Below are 21,372 nucleotides of genomic sequence, written 5' to 3'. Positions count from 1 at the left end.
GATACCTCACTGCTCATGATCAGTGCAGAGTATAGGTAAAAATTTGTAGTCCTTCGCCGGTATATGGTGATGTCTCTATATGAGTGAAGAATTCTCATAGGGACATAAAACAACATACAATCAATCCTTCTGATGTCATTTTCAACTGCTACCCTCAAAACTTGCATTTTATCTATATAAAATATGATAAAAGATACCTGATTAAAAAGATAAAAGGATTCAGGATGATTTGATAGGATTATAATGATCATAGAAACTTAGAAAGAGGATGCTATTTTTTCATTAGCAAAGAAACAAGAGAAGCTTATAAATTATGTATGCCTAACTAAGGGGTAAATATTCCTATAGGCAGAGTTGCAGCATATGATACTGAAATGATCATTACCCTATCAGCTTCTTGTCTCAAGCATTTCATGGGATATTCAAGTTCTCAGATATGTTACTCATAAATTTAGGGTATTTTCTCCAAACTGTTTCATTTAAGCAAAGATTATACATTTGAATTTTTCGTGTATCATGCAGGGCCAGATTTAAATTTTGATCATGGTATAGAGCTATGGGGAATGATTCAACTGGTATAGAACAGATGGGGAATGTTCTTTTTGTTGAATCATTTCAGTTGCTATATCCTTGTTTCTGCTGCAGGGCATACACTTTACCCCATGTTGCGTCAGTGTTGCTATAGCGAGACTATTGAAGGTTTTAAGATCAAGTGAAGAAACTATAACTTTATGTTACTATCAAAAACACAATAAATAAATTTCCTTCATAAAACGAAATGGATTTTACAAACTTTTGTGTTTTTGTTTCAGCATAAATGATTATGACAGCTATAACTTTTTTTATTGAGAGATCTATTTAATGTCCATTTCAGACAAGTGGTATATTGAATTAGTATTGATTTTGATAATCATGGTTAATTACATACTTTATGTCCCTTCCCTGGGGGAGAATCCTATTGATTTTTCCATTTTCTGTAGAGGTAGTACAGGTGTTGGTACTAGTTTTCTGTTGCATAGTCAGGTCACACTATATGGCCTATAATTCTCTATTTGGCCTAGCCTCTCATTATCAGTTACAATAAACTGTGAGCCTCTCTCTGGCCTGTATAAATATTTATTGCCAATTGAAAGAGGATATAATAACAATATTGCATGATGGCATGCCTTGTTTCCTTTTGGAATAGCTAGGGAATTGAAGGTTGTATTTCAACAGAAAAACCAACTATGTTAGTATTGATTATGTAACTTTAGACCAGTTTAATTCATTTTTTTAATACCCATAGATTTTCATTTTTCTTTGGAAGGGGTATTCATTCAAGGAGCATGTTGATACCACTTGATTATACAGTCTTTATTAAATAAACACTAACTAATAGCTTGTAGATTATTTAACTTTTGATTTCGAGCCTATAGCTTCCTCATTTATGCAAATGGCTATTTTGCTGATATAAATGAAACAGTAAAATGTCAGAATATATCACACTTTTAATTCTTTGAGTGATAAGCTTAAACATTATCATAGTTATAATATATATTTTTTGTATTTTATATAGAAAAAAAATGAATGAACAAGTGAAGTATACGGCTATCACTGAAAAAATTCAAATTTAAGTAAAAGATAAAAAAAAAAAGAAGATATATACCGATCCAAAAATTTTTTTTTTACAGATATGAAGGTAAATTGTGTGCTATGTCACTGTATAAAGCTTTTACTTTCTCAGATTTTAGCCAAAGTAAAGGGATTTAAATTTTATGGTAAAACAGTTGTTGGAATAATAAAATTCTCCTTAGATGGCAAGTTTAATTGTTCCATTGTGTCCTGAACTTACATGAAAACTAAATATAACCCTTATAATGGAAAACTGTCATGTAGGAAATTGTCAATACTTCAAGTTACCCATAATGCAACTGTGAAATATTGATCCCACAGTTCTGTGCTGCTTATTGATTCAGAACTCTTTGGAGGCTGTGTAAACTGTGTGGTGATGAAGACATAGAGAGAATTGTTATGATGGAAAAATAGTGTTTACAGTGGATTTTAAAATTACCTTTGGACTTATTCCTTAGTTTTTTTCTTCTGTAAGTATTGTATAGTGTTAGGGATAAGATTAGTGTTATGGATAATGGATGGATATTTTGATTCATTTTGGATTGAGTCTTCCATGACTATTGATTATTTTGGAGCTTTTCGGAACCCTTTGTATGCTGAAGCCACATATGGGCTATAAGGTTCTGTCCATTAGTTGTGAATAAGAGATTCTAAGTCACAGTTTTATATGTGTAATTGTACAGTTGGAAAAACAATCAATATATATACACATATAGTCTCACTGAAAATGTATTCTTCGTTTTGATTTCAAATTTCTATTTTGTAGATAAAGTAGGCATGTTTATTGGGGTTTTTTTTTATTATCCATGAGGGAAAAGTTTTATATATACATGTATATAAGTAAATGACAAAATTGCAAGTGAGTTGAATGTAATCATAGAAATCACAAAACAGGCCATATATTGAATAAGTTTAACTTATAATAATCATATACAGTAACCTAAATATATATATTATCATATTTTCTTCAGCTCAGTAAAAGTTAAAATTTTCCTATTAAGTATGTATTGAATAGGTTTAAACTTTGATTAAATATTTACCTCATTGAGACATAAAATAAAAAAAAAATCTTTAATATGTAAATTTGTCATACTCTTGCAGAATTTCTCATATATTAATTTAAATAGTTATCCAAAAAAAAAGTCATCTAAAATTACATATAAGTAGAGTTTCATGAGCTAAAAATTCTAGTCTATACTTGGGTCATAAAAATTGCACAAATTTATAATAGTCTATTTACCACAATAATTTTATGAAGTATACAGCTATCAAAGACCAATTAGCATCAACACAGTAAATTAAGGCCCAATTTGGCCCTAAAAATAATGAAAGTTATCTATGAAACTGGTTATGTTTATAGAAATAAAAACTTGTTAATGACTTAAATTAAATAAGTATATCCCTGAAATTCTTCACTGTTGCATTTTGTTGATCTGCATCAATTAAACTACCTACGGGGGATTTCCTGTGTCAACTATAGCATATACTAGTATGTGATTTATATTTTTCTCTTTTTTTAGGGTGGGTAAAGGTGGGTGAGGTGTCTACTATTTCCTTAAGCATTTTATCATATAAGCTTAAGAGGTCTGGGTGGTTGTGACCATTTTCAGACTATTTTCATCTCCTTTAGAAGAAGAGCTCCATATATGATCAAATTTTAAAACTAAAATGTATGAAATTTTTCTTTGCCAAATGATAATTGACAGCTTAAGATATCATACCTAAAAATTTAAGTTATATCTGGTCATTAATTTGTTGACCCCTCAGCCTCCTTAAGAAGTATAATGTTTTGTCTTGATATTGTTTAGCTGCAGAACTGTACATTATGATTTAGTCCATTACCATAAAGCTACAGATGCCATTTAATGCAAATAATGTGCAAATTACAGCACAAGATATTCTGCATATAGTTGGGTAGAATTAATTTCTCCACTTTTCAGCATTGGTCAATCAGCTACCTTTCACTCCCAAATTCTAGACACATTTTTTAACTAATCTGTATATTTCAATTACCTCCCAATGCATACTACCTATTATAGTCCTCTATGTCTCCGCACGGTTTGGTACAAACAAACTCTGGCGGAAGTTTGCATGAAATTGCCTCCCAATCCTTCACAGTTGTTTCCACAGACCAATAAAATCGCTTGTTTTGAATATTGCCATCTGACAAAAATTCAAAACAAGCAAGTTTATTGGTCTGTAGAGATGACTATAAAGGGTTGGGAGGTGGATAAAATATACAGATTGGTTAAAAAATGTGTCTAGAATTTGGGAGTGAAAGAAAGTTGCTTGACCAACATTGGAAAGTGGAGAAACTCTCCCCAACTGTGCGCAGAAAATTTTACGCTGTAAATTACACTTAGTTACATAACGGGATCTGTAGTATAATGGTCAAAATATAATATATAAACCATAACGCTAGTGATATTTTTTAAGACTCATATAAATTAGACATAGGGTTGGATAAAAATTTCACAATTCTGAAAATCTAGGTATATGTTAATTTACAGTCATGTGAATAAATAGCATATGACCATTTTTTTTGGATCTTAAACCTGCATGGAAAGATCAATTTTGTCAGTATTTATGGAAGTACCATTATAGGCTTGTCCAAATACAGAATCTGATGCAGCCTCAGTGTCTGCGTAATATTGGTTAATCACAATAGGTCAGTACAAGACAGAACTTTATTGATGAATTATTTATAACCTGATTTCATCCCATACAAGACAATTAACTGTCATTGGATAGAACTATAGAGGGATCACATGATGCTAAAAATTCCTTTCTGTCAGAAAATCCTGAATAATTTACTTCAAATCTATATACAGGGCAATGGTGTAAAAACTCTTTGAAACTAGAGGTACTGTGAGCAATGAGCTCATTAAATGTTACCCCCCGCCTCCCATATGAATATAATGGCAGTGTCCATGTTTTGCTCTGGAAAATCAAAAATTTATGTCAGATCAAAAAGTAAAATAGGAGGTGCACAATGGCAATATGTAATCAAGAATCTGTGAAAGTTTCATTAAATTTCCTTCAGTGGTATGAGAGGAGTTGCGGATAAGAGATGGGTACCCCAATGCGTAACAGACGGACGGACGGACGGACAGACGGACGGAAATACCGATTACTATATACCCTCCCACTTTTCAAGCGGGGGGTATAAATACCCTCCCACTTTTCAAGCGGGAGGTATAATGACATATTTTCTCTTAATACCTTAAGATTTCAAATATACTAGTAGATCACTAAATTTTCGCGACACCTTATTTTCGCGAGATAGTCATTGACTCTTGATTAGCGAGACAAAATTTTCGCGAATTGTGGTTATTGCTCTATATATTCTTAAGGAATACTATTATACGCGAGAATTAAATTTTCGCGAGCACACTGTCTCGCGTAATTACGCGAAAATAAAGTTCTCCCAAATAAAAAGTCATTTACAGTAGTTTAACTGATACCAGGTAGAGGAATTTAATCAATAAATACAGAAGCATATCCATGCTATTACCATATCAATTCATATAACTTAGCTAGCTGGCCTACCAATTCACTTTATTAATTGTAATTTATTATACCCCCCGCTTGAAAAGCGGGAGGGTATATAGTAATCGTTAATTCCGTCCGTCCGTCTCTTATCCGCAACTCCTCTCATACCACTGAATGAAATTTAATGAAACTTTCACAGAATCTTTATTACATATTGCCATTGTGCACCTCCTATTTTACTTTTTGATCCGACACATATTTTGGGTTTCCCGGCCACAGGAAAACATGGACTTTTTCACCAGTTATAACCATATGGGAGGCGGGGGGTATCATTTAGTGAGCTCATTGCTCACAGTACCTCTAGTTTAAATTTTTATTCCTTACTTGTTTCTGTATCACTGTTTTAAAATATCAGACATTTTCTAAAATCATTTTTGACCTAAAATGAATTGCATGGGGATAATGAGGTTTTAATTGTCCTGTTATTTTCAAGATTTCAAATTTATTAATCAAAAATGATCTAGACAACATTTGATATAATGACAAACTGTTGTATCCTTCTCAAATAGTTCCTGTTTTGGAACTTTATTTATATCATACTTTTATCTTCAGCATTCCTTTGGAAACGTATCTGCTTCAGCATCATTTAAAATTATTTTAAATTTGTCCCAGATCTCTTTTTAGTATAATGTACATTATATCTCTCGGCAATCATAAATGTACTTTTCTTTTGCAGTATAAGTATAATACTCTTAAAAAAGTAGATTTTAATCAGGGGATGTACCTGTATGTATCGTGAATCAAGAAAACTATTTAAAGAACAGGGTCACAAGAGTTTTTGGTATGGGTGAAATACATGGTACATGAAGATTACTAATTTTTACGTCGATTTTATTTTGCGAATCCGGGTTAAAATGCTGTTGATAAATTTTTACGTTTCAAAATTTTGCAAATGACCACTGCTTTGTTTACATTTTCTTATTGGTGATTTATTTTTAAGAAAAATATTTTTGCGAATGCAATGAACTCACAAATTTGCTAAAAATTAATCTACAGCAAAAATTTCCAGATTTACAGTATCTATTATACACCTAGCACAAAGGTATTCTATGATCAGATGTGTCCAGATTCTAGATCAAGAAAATCTAGTCAAATCAAATGAGATTGGCACAGAGGATGGTCATGATCTTTTATTAACTGTTATTTGGACAAGGTCAAGGTCAACTGTATTCTTTGGGATTGACAGTCTATAATATTTAGTTTGAAGTCTGGTATTGGCAACCTATGAAGACATGAGACTACCAAAAGAATTAAATTGTTCAGAATATTAAGTACCTAGGTGTCTTTGGTTGACTTACTCTGAACTGACTTGTTATATATTTGCTCAGTTCTAAATGGCAATGATGGGGAAGCCATCACCAAACCTAGGTATATACATTTTATGCCATTTGTTTACGTTAACTACTATGTGGCATGATGCCCCCAATCCAGAATACATGGCATATCCCCTAACCATTCTTTATTATGCATGTATTCACTTTAATCAGTATTCATGCCTCACAGCAAATTCTTTGTTCTTGTAAGATGTTGACTGAATACAATTAGTTTTGATAATTAGTTTTTCAAATTTCTTTTTGTAGATGTAGTTATATTGCTGTCACTGGAAGGACTGCACAAAAATGTTTGTTACGTAAAGCAAATAATCATACATGTATGTTAATTCATATATTCAGGGATAGACATTAACTTTTATATTCACTTGTCCTTCAGGCAAGTGAACTACAATTTTGACTTGTCCGAACGCAAAACTTGGTTGCCCAAAAATTTAAAAGAAGAAAATACCAGTTACTTTATCGTAATTTGTTATTGTATATATGTAAAGTAAACAACTTTCCTGTCATTTACTATCCTGTAAACACACACAGCAATGCACTAATAATATTTCCTTATAATTTTTTTTCGAAATTTAATCCCCCCCCCCTCGCTAAAAGGAAAACAGTAACGATGTTTTAAATCAAGATGCTTTGAGAACAACTGGTGTTCTTTGTATTCTGTAAGTGAATAAATAAACTATTCTAATATCTATTTCGTAAGAATGTAACATAACTCGTAAGTTCATAATAAGTTGTCAGACGGAGAGTGTATTTTTTGTAAACTACGAAAGAAAACAATAACGAACCCGATTTCTAAATAAAAGTACAGGTATGATCCAGAAATGCTACCTAGGGATTCCGGATGCAAAAACGATGTCAGGTTTTTGGCAGAAATCAATTTAACTGTTCAATTTATTGTTTTGTTTATAAACTAATCAAACTAACTAATGCTAATGTAAGATTTAAAAAAAATGTTTCTATCAGAAATATCCACTTGCCTGATCGGACAAGTACATCCATAGTTTCACTTGCCCTAACTAATGATTTACTTGTCCCGGTCAATCAGACAACCGCTAATGTCGATCCCTGATATTGTCTAATTTAACTGTATCTAACTATTTATTTCCTTAACTTCGCCTCCTATGAACAGAATTTTGTTTACTACAGTAAAACCTATTTAGTATAAAGACAAATATTGTGAATTTCTGGATTTAGCAATTACAAAATGTTTTTCAGATTCACCAACAAAATTCTGAACAATTTCTTGTTCAAGTTTACCATTACAATGAATTCTGAATATAATGAATTAATGGACATAATACAATCATGTAGTAAACTGATTTTAGGTCTTACAGAGGTTAAGAATAAATTCTGTACTTTAATGAATTTGTGAAGTAAATTCACAGCTTCGATTCCTAGGTTTCCATTAAATACCCAAGTTTGACTGTATTTGTAACTAAGGACTTGATTTCATTGCTTTTTTGAACTACAAGTGTTCTGATGCTGCCCATCTGACCTATACATTTTAGTAAAGGCAGCACATGTTCTCACTTTTCCAAAGCATACATGTATATAGTATTTACATATTTCACATTAGGAACAGATATCATACTTATGGCATTATTTCAAATATGGAGTGTTTGTAGGAGTGCCTTTTGATGGTCTGTTACAAAATCATAACTATGTCAGATGTATGGTGTGCATTGTGTTGAGCCAACGATGTGTTCATGGCCTTATATAAATTAAAAGTATCAATTTTCTTGAGAATACCTTGAAATAGCACAGTTTTAAGGAAAAAAGACATCTCTCTAAAGCTGTTGTCTATAAAAGAATACATAAATATCTCGAAACATTTTGACATGATAAATAAATACATGTGTATTGAAGAACCTGTTACTTATACAATAATAATAAATTAACAGATGTTGAACATAAATAGACACAGATATTCAGGGATAGTACAATGGCAGCATCCTGTCAATTACAAACTGTGATTATATATTACAACACACTGTAAAGCTTTCTCCAAATAGGGAAGCACTATTGTACATGTACTTTTATTAGTTAATTAAAAAGGGGGAAGGGGTCAAAAGGAATGTACATGAGAACTGATTTATGAATAGTTGTAAACTAATAAGTCCATTGGACATATTTGAATGCCATGGGCGGATACACAGGCACTTGTTTTGGTAATAGATTTTTAACCCATAGTTTAATAATAATATTATTAATAAAAGTGTTATTATTAAACTATGGGTAAAAAATTTATTACCGAAACAAGTGCCTGTGGGCGGATACAGGATTTGTGATTAAGGAGGGGGGGGGATGGATTACTCCATTCAGACAGGAAATCCAGGGTGAAGCCGTGGTGAGGGGCTCTAGGGTGCAAAGCCCCTGGAAACTCCTTGGTTTTCATTTATTTTAAGAGTAAAACCATGCACAAAACAGTGGAAATATTGGTTAGTTATATACACCATGATATTTCACTTTTTAAAATAAAAAAAAAAGTGGGGAGAGCTTGCTCCCCCCAACATCCCCCATACCGCCAGTGAATGCTGATTCTATAATGAATGGACACAGATATTAATTATACTGCTGAAATGATCTTTGTTTTCAATGCTTGTATTAAAAAAAAATATTACTGAGAAGCAAAAATTGACTTATTTATTTTGGACCCAATGTTCTCTTTTCTGTTCATGAAATGATCAATATTTCTTTTGTCAAAGGAAACTTAAAAAAATTGACATTTGTGATTATTTGTTCTGTCAAGCTTAGTGCTTTGTGCAGTAGCTATTTTAGGTTTGTTTTTAGCTCTACTGGTTTCAGGAGCTTATGTGATAGCATAGTCAGTCTTTCTGTCTGTTTATACACAATCCTGTCTCAATTGCAGTGGCCTAAAGCACCCCAAATGCTTTTATAATGACACATTTTAATGCTCTATTTCAAAATTAACTCTCTTTAATTGACTGTAGAAATTCACAACTAAAACAACAGTTTAGATGGGCCCTGAAATGCCTCATAATATGGTAACTTGCATCTTGATCTACATACTAGGGGTTCTACTCTGAAAGAAAAAAAAAGGAGCCCACATCTAGCTCTCGTATATCAATGACTTGAAATTTCAGTTTATATGCTAGCTAAGTTTTTTTTTTTTATTTCTGCACAAAAAATCAGATTTATATTGAACATGTTTCTAGACAAAAATGCATTAGAAGGTACCCAATGTGAATGTGTCTCATCACAGTACACGTTTCTAAAGTTTCAGTTGTTCATGGACAAGTTAGTGCATTAAATCTCATTTTTAACAAACCAAAGTGCAAACAGCATTTGAATTTTCTTAAAATTTGCTCTTTATAAAAAATTACTCTCCTAAAGAAACTTTGTTTTTTTTATCTACAGAAAAGTGCTCTGTTTTGATTGAAGCATATCTTGACTCTGAGAAAGCTGCAGCACAATAACAACAGTGCAAGAACTTTAAGATTTTACGATGTTGTAATTTCAAAATTTACCTTGATGTCAGACCATTTTATATTTTTTGTTGCTGAATACATGTAAAAATCCAAGATTAACAATCCACTAACGAATTCAATTATGTTCTCAAGAATTGACATACAAGTCGTTTTGTGTGAATTTATATGGCATAAAGGCTACTGGAGCACATGCAGAGAATTTTCAAGACCAACAACCTCATCTTAGTGGTGCTTTTTATTAATGTGTTATATGACAATTATATAAATAATGATAGGTCTATAGACAAGCAATCGTTCACAATCTACGGTCACTGCAATGAATATACTAGCAGACAAGTTGCTACTTGCTTCATGCATGTGATTTCAATTTCCCTCAAAGTAACAATGTTTGTAAACATGAAGTACTCCATGTGATTGGAATTGAAATTAAAATATTCTTAATATAATTAACAGTTTTAGAGACATCCTAATTTATTAATTTGGTATCTGTCTGATCAGTTTCTCTTCTGACGTCAACAAAAATAGCTGGGGTTCATCATTATAGATTCTACAAGTATTTGCCACAAAATAGTAAGCCTGTTCATTGACATTTGAAATTAAAATTAAGAAGGAAGGCTACATTAATAACATGATTCTATGGGCATTCATCACAAGACAAATTACAGTGTGGAAAAAAGTACCATGTAGAATCGCACACACGCTGCCCGAAACATAATGAACGCAACATATAGGAAAAAAATCTCAAATTAGTATAGTAATTATCAGTGGTTTCCAGCCCACTCACTTGTACTGCAGACCAGAAACAAAGATGACATCTGTTATTATAGTATAATATTGCAAAAGGTTATTTATTAGATTTTTATGAGAGAATGTATTACGCAGTGCTGGAATTTATTAAAAGGTCACAATATGTGTCGTGTGATCCAAAAAAAATAAATATTAATCTGTGAAGCTGATTTATGAAGTTGATATTATTAAGTAATATGTTTTATTTTTTATTTTGTGCAGGATTTCAAGCTGAAACATGCCAGCATTAGCAATGGATCTTCTTCATCGAGTGAAGAGAGGGGTTGAGGTCGTTGCTACGACAGCAGGTTCTGTTGCTAAGGAGGCGGTGAATAATGCAGTTGCTGATGGAGGGGCCTCACCAGGGCCCACAACTGCAGTCCCAGACGGGGGATCAGGAACCACTACTGCGTCTCCCAAGGGGATAAACAAACTCAAAAACCTTGTAACCGAGGAACTAAACAAATGTATGTTAAATTGGTCTTATTTTCCTAAGACAACTAAGTTTCTTGAGTCAAGAATTAATTTTATTTTCTTATCCTCAAAGGTTATCATGCAATATCCATAAAAACATAAACTTTTATTACTTTTATTGATTTGAATACATGTATATTTAAATTCAATAAAAGGATGAGTGCACTTAAGTTATGAGATTTGGATCCTGGTGTTTTGTGCAAAATAAAATCACGAATTTCATTAAATCTATTTTTCATAGGTATTAAACAATGTCTTAAGAGCAGGTTTTGGTATATTATATTACATGAAAGAACTAAATAATGCCTAGCAACACTAGCTTTTGAGACGGGGGTCTAATAGTTTTGTCACATTTCTATTGTTATTCATATGCATACCAGTTTTCAATGACAGTGTTTACATCGAGTCGCAACTTGGCCATTGGTCTCATTTGCACAGAATGTGTATTTTAATTTAAACTTATACATATCCAAAGGACAACGTTGGCCAAGTTGGGGCTCATATCTAATTTTTTGAAAAAGTCTCCAAACTACCGTCGAGTTTGCCACAAAATTAACAGGTCCACGAGTGTCAACAATTGATTAGATATTATAATCACTTTACTCACGTGACATTCCACGGCTCGATACGCCAACGCTTTCATTGAACATTTCATTGTGTTTGTCATTTGAAGTTTCTATTCAGACACTTTCTATCATACTTCCAACTTAAAATTATGGAAGATTTTTGCGCAATTTTAATAAGGTTTGAAGATTATATATCTCTAATTTTACTGACAGTGTATTTTTCGTTAAGAGTGTTTTGAAAGAATTCTGGTATTGGTAGTGAGATTAGTAAATGTAGGACGATGTCGCCTCTGCATGTATTATGGTCTGCAGGGCGATGCATCTATCCCATCCCTAAACACTAGAATCATTTATTATTTGTGCACCATGAAACTACACAATCTCTCTCTTCACCACTTAAATTCGTAGTGTAGCATCTGATTGCAAAAAAATCATATGTGCTATTGTTTACATTCCACATCCATGCGATTTAAATGTCTCCGCTTATTTGCGGGTATCTTAAATTCGATAGTGGTCCCGTTCAAATTTCTGGAATTTAAGGCTTATATATGTTCTTTTCAATGGCATTGTCTGTAATTACAGAAATATGTATGACAAAAAATTCAAAGCATAAATATCAAAAGCATATGATTGCACGATAATCATAGATTAATTTAGCGATATATTGTAATGCAAAGATTAAAATGGGTAGCCGAAAAGGTTCCAAATGACGTACTAAAGTTCACTCATTCTATCCCTTTTTTATGAACAGTTATTAAATCATATTAGGAAAATATTGTTTTCATCTTAATTTTTCCTTGAAACCTTGATTTGCTTTAACCTCAGCTTGTGTCTTTATTTTTTCCAGTACCTATATGGGCATTAATACTTATAGCAGCTGGCGCCATTCTCTTTCTCTTGTGTTGTTGTTATTGTGTCTGTAAACGATGTATATGTAAAAAACGCAAGAAGAAAGAAGGCAAAAAGGGGCTGAAGGGGCCGGTGGACCTCAAGGCAGTACAACTGATTGGAGCCTCCCTTAAAAAAGAAAAAGTAAGTCCCCGAGGGATGATTTAACTCTGTTTATTTCTGTTGTAGTGGGTATTCCAATGTGGGCTCTCATTGCCATAGGAGTGGCTTGCCTCCTGGTTTTGTTGTGTTGTTGTTATTGTATATGTAAAAGATGTATTTGTAAAAAACGCAAAAGTAAGGACGGGAAGAAGGGCCTGAAGGCTAACTTAAAGCCGGGACTCGAATTTGCCCTGAAGAAAGAAAACGTGAGTCCAAGCAGAGAAAGCACTGGGAATGTTTAGCTTCCTTCACGGTCTGCTGACAGACTACTAACTATACAGCATGACTCAATCTGCTCACCAAAATTTGGTTTAAATTTATTTTTAATTAGGTCAGATGGAGCATGATATATTTTTATTCATGTACAAACACCTATTATTTATGATTATAGCTCTAATAATTGCAGCTCTCTCCCTCAGAGTTCTGTTTATTATTTTATGGAGGATTTTTGTATATTTTTTGTGTGTTTAATATTTGTGTTATTCTTCTTTGAATTACACAGTTTATATTCGACTTCTTCTCAAAATTCATCAGGGTTTTTTTGTAAGGGGGGAAGGGGAGGATGGGTTGGTTGGCAAGAAGTGAAAACCTGCTTTATATAGATAATTATAGCTGAATAAGTCCCCTTATCCAACACACTATGATCAAGTAAAACAGATATTCGGCTTTAAACATGTAAAGAATTGTAAATCATTGCTTGATCAGCCTTTCCCTATAAAGCTGATCAGATGATTGCCTAAATATTAATTATTAGAAGGGCGTGCCTATTCAGGCCTAAAAGACAAATTTATTACGTCATATCTCGGAAATTACAAGACTTAAAGTATAGATTTAGGAATGATACTCAAGGATCTAAGTCTCTTATTTAAAAAATAGTCCTCATTTATAGCCTTAGAGAAAAAAAAACTCTCAATCTGATTAAAATCAGATCCTTTGATCCACTCACATAGATCGCTACACAAGGATCTGAAGAAACCCCCCCATTCAAGGTCATCTCCTGGTGACCTCTAAATTATCCAATCAAACATTTACTTCCAAGAATTTAGAAGTATCTCTGAATTTAGTTACAGAAGTAAAAACCTCGATGACACACGAACAGAAAATCATGACCTAGTTTCCGTAGCCTGCCAAGAGAATGACTACAGTCTTTTCTGTACAGAAATATAATAAGTACTTGCTTTTGTCTCTGTTTTCATCTCTTTGTTTGGTACGAAACGATAATATCTTCTCCACAGCTACTTTCATTTCTACATTCATTTTCCCGAACGTCATTTCAATATGATCTCTCTGATTGGTCAAAATTTTAATGAATATTTTTATTATAAAGGTCATCAGGAGATGACCCTGAATGGGGTTTCTTCAGATCCTTGTGTAGCGATCTATGTGATTGGATCAAAGGATCTGATTTTAATCAAATTGAAAAACTCTCTTCTTTGTTTTAGTGGACTTTTCCCATATGGATGGTTATGTAATTATCCCCCAATCTACTAGGAATTTTCTGACAATTATTATTTTTGTCAAATGTCATTTATACATTTTATGTATTGTTTAATATTTCATTCTTATTTCAGTCAGTAGTTACAAATTTTTAAGACAGCTGTAGTTAGACAAAATGCATGATGTTGAATTTCCAACACTTTCTTATTTGATACAATTTGAAGTACTAAGATATTCCTTGATTTTATTTAATGTTCTAAATGACTCACTTTAAGGCTAAATAAAAATTTTAAATATACGTAGTTTATCATCATGTGATTATAAAAAAGACGAAGAAAATCAATCTTTCAAATATAGATATCAAGGGATGTCTGACTTAAATTTCTAGTAAAATTATAAATTCTCTCATCAAGAATTTGTCACAGAGATATGGAAACTTTAGAACATTTAATTTATCTGACAATTGATTAGAGTCCTGTTTGACCTTGACATTGATGTACATTGTTAGATTCAGCCAGATCTAGAGGAACTTGAGGTCAATATGGAACAAGATGATGACAACGAGAGCACAAAGTCCGAGGTCAAACTCGGCAAGCTCCAGTTCCAGTTAGACTACGACTTCACAAAGAACGAGGTCTGTATTACATGTATTTCACATACCATACATATTACTTAGGAAATGACCTTTTCCTTGGAACCAATGATTTTGACCTCATTATTTTGACCTTGGGGTATGACCTAAATTGAAAAAAAACTTTTACCTTTGCCATATTTTCTGATATGGTTGATGCTTCAATCTGATTAAAATCAGCTACCCAATCCGCTTTTCATTTTTAGCTCTACTGGTCAGAGACCAGAAGAGCTTATGCAATGGTAAGGTGTCCGTCGTCCGTCCATCTGTTTGTCTGTCTGTCTGTCTGTCCATCTGTCTGTAAACGATTTTTCAAAACGCTACTCCTCCTACAGTTTTGGTCCGATTTCAATGTAACTTGGCACACAAGTAGACTACACTAAGATACATAAAATAGTGCATCGGTTTTTGATTTCAATGAACGGTGTTGCCATGTTACTAAAAATAGAATTTTCTTTGAAATTCCTTTAAAATTCTACTCTTCCTACAGTTTTGATCTGATTTCGATATTACTTGGCACACAAGTAGACTACACTATGATACATAAAATAGTGCATAAGTTTTTTGATTTCAGTGAATGGTGTTGCCATGGTTACTAAAAATAGAAAATACGGTCAAATAAAATTAAAATGCTACTCCTTCTACAGTTTTGGTCTGATTTCAATATTACTTGGCACACAAGTAGACTACACTAAGATACATAAAACAGTGCATCGGTTTTTTTATTTCAATGAATGGTGTTGCCATGGTTACTAAAAATAGAAATGTCTGAAATTCCTTTAAAATGCTACTCCTTCTACAGTTTTGGTCTAATGGCTATGACTGCTTTTCTCACCCTTTGTAATAAGTACAAACCAGTAGAGCTACAGTCTCGACAGAGACTTCTGGTTTTAATTGTTGGTACATGGTGTTTATTGACCAACATAAAAAAAAATGAGAGCAGATTGAGGGTATGAATAATCAGATTGCTTTCATATTTTCCAATGGCATGTTACTTTCCTTCTGAGAAGACTTTTCATTTTGAAATTGAGAGTTTGTTACTGGAGTTTGACCTACTTTTGAAAAAACAACTTTTAACTTGACCTTGACCTGCTATACAGGGAGCATAATTGTTTCACAAACACATCTTGTTAGATTTGGAAAACTTGCAAAAGCTACAAATATAACAAAGCTTTTGTGACATTATCAATTTAAAAAAATAATTTGTGAAACTTGATACATTGTATTGATTTTTTAGCTCACCTGAGCTGAAAGCTCAACTGAGCTTTTCTGATCACATTTTGTCCGTCGTCCTTCTGTCTGTCTGTCTGTCTGTAAACTTTTCACATTTTCGACTTCTTCTCAAGAACCGCTGGGCCAATTTCAACCAAACTTGCCACAAAGCATCCTTGGGTGAAGGGGATTCAAGTTTGTTCAAATGAAGGGCCACGCCCTCATTCAAGGGGAGATAACTGGGAATTAATGAAAATTTAGTGGTATGTTTTAAAAATCTTCTTCTCAAGAACCACTGTGCTAGGAAAGATGAAACTTATGTGGAAACATCCTCAGGTAATGTAGATTCAAGTTTGTTCAAATCTCAAATCATGACCCCCGGGGGTAGGGCGGGGCCAAAATGGCCGACCAAAGTTTTACATAGAAAATTATAGGAAAATTCTTTAAAAATCTTCTTCTCAAGAATAGCAAAGCCATAATTGATCATATTTATATGGAAGCATCCTCAGGTAGTGTAGATTCAAATTTGTTCAAATCATGACCCCCAGGGGTAGGGCGGGGCCAAAATGGCCAACCACAGTTTTACATAGAAATATATAGGAAAATTCTTTCAAAATCTTCTTCTCAAAAATAGCAAAGCCATAATTGATCATATTTATATGGAAGCATCCTCAGGTAGTGTAGATTCAAGTTTGTTCAAATCATGACTCCCGGGGGAAGGGCGAGGCCAAAATGGCTGACCAAAGTTTTACATAGAAATATATAGGAAAATTCTTTCAAAATCTTCTCCTCAAAAATAGCAAAGCCATAATTGATCATATTTATATGGAAGCATCCTCAGGTAGTGTAGATTCAAGTTTGTTTAAATCATGACCCCCGGAGGTAGGGCGGGGCCACAATGGCCGACCACAGTTTTACATAGAAATATATAGGAAAATTCTTTAAAAATCTTTTTCTCAAGATTAGCAAAGCCATGATTGATCATATTTATATGGAAGCATCCTCAGGTAGTGTAGATTCAAGTTTGTTCAAATCATGACCCCCGGGGGTAGGGCGGGGCCAAAATGGCCGACCAAAGTTTTACATAGAAAATTATAGGAAAATTCTTAAAAAATCTTCTTCTCAAGAATAGCAAAGCCATAATTGATCATATTTATATGGAAGCATCCTCAGGTAGTGTAGATTCAAGTTTGTTCAAATCATGACCCCCAGGGGTAGGGCGGGGCCAAAATGGCCGACCACAGTTTTACAAAGAAATATATAGGAAAATTCTTTAAAAATCTTCTTCTCAAGAATAGCAAAGCCATAACTGATCATATTTATATGGAAGCATCCTCAGGTAGTGTAGATTCAAGTTTGTTTAAAGCATGACCCCCGGGGGTAGGGCGGGGCCACAATGGAAGACCACAATTTTACATAGAAATATATAGGAAGATTCTTTTAAAAATCTTCTTCTCAATAATAGCAAAGCCATAATTGATCATATTTATATGGAAGTATCCTCAGGTAGTGTAGATTCAAGTTTGTTCAAATCATGACCCCCTGGGGTAGGGCGGAGCCAAAATGGCCGACCACAGTTTTACATAGAAATATATGGGAAAATTCTTTAAAAATCATCTTCTCAAGAATAGCAAAGCCATGATTGGTCATGGGACTATTTTTGGATTTAAACTTTTCAATAATAAACCAATTGCTACTTTTTCCTAGCCACAGTGCTCAGGTGAGCGATGTGGCCAATGGGCCTCTTGTTTCAATTCGCGTAGAAAACTAGGAAAATAAACTTTTTAATCCTCCTTTAACCATTGTTGAATGAATAAGACAATAAATTTACGATTACCGGTAAGACTCTAATCAAACTTAAAGGTGAAGCAAAAAGTAATTGATTTTAAAAAAAAAGGAAACTGCTAGAAAGTAGGTCCCCTTGACTGTTAAATGAAGAAATTGATTCCCCTTCTCACTATCAGTGAATTCCAAGAGAGACTTAACTACACGCTTTATTGGTAGCTAATTTTTGTGAGGAGACCAATTTAATTTGAATAATTGCCCAGATAATCAATTTATGGGCCTTTGAATGCAGGTCCTTCAAACTTAAAATCAATGGGTAGAGCTTTTTAGAATTCCATGCTGTTGTCCACCATAGATCAATATTGCATCCTAGCTACTGGCAAGACTGAAAATTATCAAGCATTTGAGACAGATTGACTGGGGTGGTATTGCTACCTTAATCAATAAAATCTGTCAAAAGCAGTTATTACCAATCATCCAGAGACACAACCGTTTAATTAGAAAATAGTTTAAAAATGTTTTAGCATGAAATCCTTCAATTACTTTAGAACTCAATGTCAGCAAAAATACAGACAAACAACAGACATATTGAACTTTAGATCACATCATATTCCCATAAAGAAGATTACGGCTGCTGTTCATGGTTTTTTTTCCTGGAAAGAGATTTATGGGTAACTGTGATTCTGAAGTAAAATCGCCTACTTTTGCTGTGTCACCTGAAATATTTCTATCAATAAATATCATAATTTGGAATAGTATTTATACTTGCTTTATCTTTTTACATTATAATTTTATAGCTTACAGTATAGTTATATGTGTAGTGGTACAGTGAACTTTTTCAGTTCTGGATGTTTTGTTACTAGTATCCGACGTCTTTTCTAATATGTAAATTTTAAGTTCCTTGCAGAAAATTAAGTTGTTTTAAATGATTTTCTTATCCAGTCTCTTTGGAAACAGTGTTATCCAGATAAGACAAGTTTTACTGTATAACAATAAGATTATTAGTAATTGCTCCTATACAATCCTATTTTTTCTTCCAGTTGACAGTGGGGGTGATACAGGCCGCCGATTTACCAGGGATGGACATGTCTGGAACCTCCGACCCCTATGTCAAAGTTTACCTCCTACCTGACAAAAAGAAAAAATTCGAAACTAAAGTTCACCGCAAAACTCTCAACCCTGTTTTTAATGAAACATTTACATTTAAGGTAAAGCTTCTAAGGATTATTTGGGATATTTATGTATAAAGTGTTGAACATACTAGGTGTACCACATTGAAGCAAGAGAAGGTTTCAATCATGTTTTATGTGTTATAATTCCTGATCCATTGCAAAACATAAAATGTTAAACATTTGCCATTTATTCAATGGCTTATGTCAAGCATTTTGAAATATTATATTGATGTTTTACAACTTCAACATCGTAACTATAAAACATTTAAAATGAAAATGTCTTAGTAAATTTAAGATTATATAAAGCAGGAAATGGTTCATTATCCCAACTCTGTTACAATTCTCTCTTGCTGCCTTGATAGATTGCGTGTTTCAGGCAATATAAGAACCACCAAATTAAAAATGACTTCAGAGTGTTCAACTGAGGGTGGTTTAATGAGAAAAAATACTACTGCTTGGTAAAAGATCATTACTAAGTGTCAGAGAAGCCATGTTTACTGCCACCTGACAAGCTAGGGGAATTATTTCCGCCTTACACTGGAATCAATAATTTATACACCCTACTTTTTATTGTTTTCTGGAAATTGCCTCATGGAGATATTTCTGTAGCATAAAATGGCAATCAGACTGTACCATTAGAAGGCCATTGTAAGAAAACAAAATCCAATCGTTCTTAACCATTAGGCAGTTTTTGTAAGGGAAAATTTAGTTCCGATACAGATCCATTATGGCTCATGCAAAAGTTCAGTTCTTTTCACACCAAGAATATTCTACATTATTGACTAAAACTTTATTGTACTTAATCTTACCAAATGCAAAGATAATCATTTCCTGACTGGGAAGCAAAAGAGATGTTGAACCTGAGAATTGAATTTATGACCAAAAAAAAAAGAAAATGCTGATGTAATTGAAAATTTTTTTTGTGTCACGATGTTCCAAAGTCATTGATTTATCAATACAGATTGAGAGCAAGTGAAGTTGAAATGTATGTAACGAAATATTTATCATGTTTTTGTAGAATGTCCCATATGCAGAAATAGGAGGAAAAACACTGGTATTTGCAATCTACGACTTTGACCGATTTTCCAAACACGATCAGATTGGACAGGTGAAGATTCCCCTGAACACTGTAGACCTGTGTCAGGTGATTGAGGAATGGCGGGACTTGATCAGCCCCGACAACGATGCCGAAAAGGTAAACAAAACGAGTCCGACAGAAAATAGAAATGTCCCGAGATTGGCCTGTTCTAATGAAAGTTCATGAGTGAAAGGGGTTTAAACAAAATGTTTCGAAAAAATAACTCTCAAAGTGGATATAGGCCTACTGCATATGTGGATAGGCAGTTTCCATTTACTAGTACCTAGCAGAAGCATTCCACTCATGCCTCATATAAAACTGATAATTTTGCTGAATATATATGTGAATTTTTCAGTCCATCCACTACTCAGTGCCCTTTCAATAATCATTTTACAGTACTATACAAGCATTTCAAGTGTAAACAGCACTGAACAGTAATACAAAGGATCTATAGTTCTTAACTCTTTTGGGTCTATAATTATTAGGAAGGTTCAATTTTTATGAAAGAGACATGGAAAAACAGGTGGTCAGACAGGACAAAAACAATATTCACCCCGAAACCCCCCACCCACCCCAAAAGGGGAAGGAGTGATCTTACAAACATTATATAAATCAAAGTGCTCTTAGTTCTGTAAGCTGGACTCATTAACAAAATAATGAAAACCTATTTCAATTCAACCTGCTGCTTAAATATGCTTTTTATTGGTGAGTTTTCTTTTTAATGCCAGTCAACAATTTATAGTATACTTTTATTACAAATTAGCTCCAATCCAGTTTAACTGGCTAGGAGATTTATAAAACACATTTGCACTGAATTTTTTTCACTGCAGCATACATGTCAAAGATATTAACACTTAGAATTATAGAGAAATATATATTGTACACTTTGAAAAGTAAATTTTACCATTTAAAGTTTGTATATAAGCAATATTAATTCACCTTATGAATTTTCATAATATGCACTACTGTGAAATCACATATTTTTATGGGGGTTTAATTTGCCTATTTTCAAGGTATGAAGAGACACACGAATTTATGTCCACCATAAAATGTAATTTTTCACAGATTTTACTGCTCAACAATTCTTCATCCACAAAATAAAATCCCCGTGAACGCATGTATTTTCCTCAAACCATGAAAATTTGACCCCACAAAAATATGTGATTTTACTGTATTTGCATTACGAAGTTTTATTTCAATGGCCATTGGTCCACTTCCATTTACCATATTGCACC

At 33.2% G+C, this 21,372-nt stretch overlaps 1 protein-coding gene across 4 annotated transcripts in view; it reads left to right on the top strand.

The window, feature by feature from the left end:
- Positions 1-21,372, top strand: part of LOC134263435 (synaptotagmin-1-like) — a 33,298-nt gene that overhangs the window by 4,829 nt on the left and 7,097 nt on the right. For 2 of the 4 annotated variants that reach the window (XM_062745780.1, XM_062745781.1), the window contains exons 3-7: positions 10,955-11,199; positions 12,620-12,804; positions 14,768-14,893; positions 18,928-19,095; positions 20,078-20,254. In XM_062745780.1, the coding sequence (XP_062601764.1) occupies positions 10,971-11,199; positions 12,620-12,804; positions 14,768-14,893; positions 18,928-19,095; positions 20,078-20,254 (885 nt within the window). In that variant the 5' untranslated portion in view covers positions 10,955-10,970. Of the gene's footprint in view, positions 1-1,955; positions 2,082-10,954; positions 11,200-12,619; positions 12,805-12,849; positions 13,029-14,767; positions 14,894-18,927; positions 19,096-20,077; positions 20,255-21,372 lie in introns of those variants that run through there. The other 2 variants (XM_062745782.1, XM_062745783.1) reach the window with 2 other exon arrangements.

The sequence above is a fragment of the Saccostrea cucullata genome, unplaced genomic scaffold, assembly GCF_032062105.1.
Source record: "Saccostrea cucullata isolate Sc308-1 unplaced genomic scaffold, CSIRO_AGI_Scuc_v1 ctg417, whole genome shotgun sequence".
NCBI lineage: Eukaryota > Metazoa > Mollusca > Bivalvia > Ostreida > Ostreidae > Saccostrea > Saccostrea cuccullata.
Note: the sequence above shows the minus strand (reverse complement) of the source record. Positions and strands in the feature narration are given on the sequence as shown.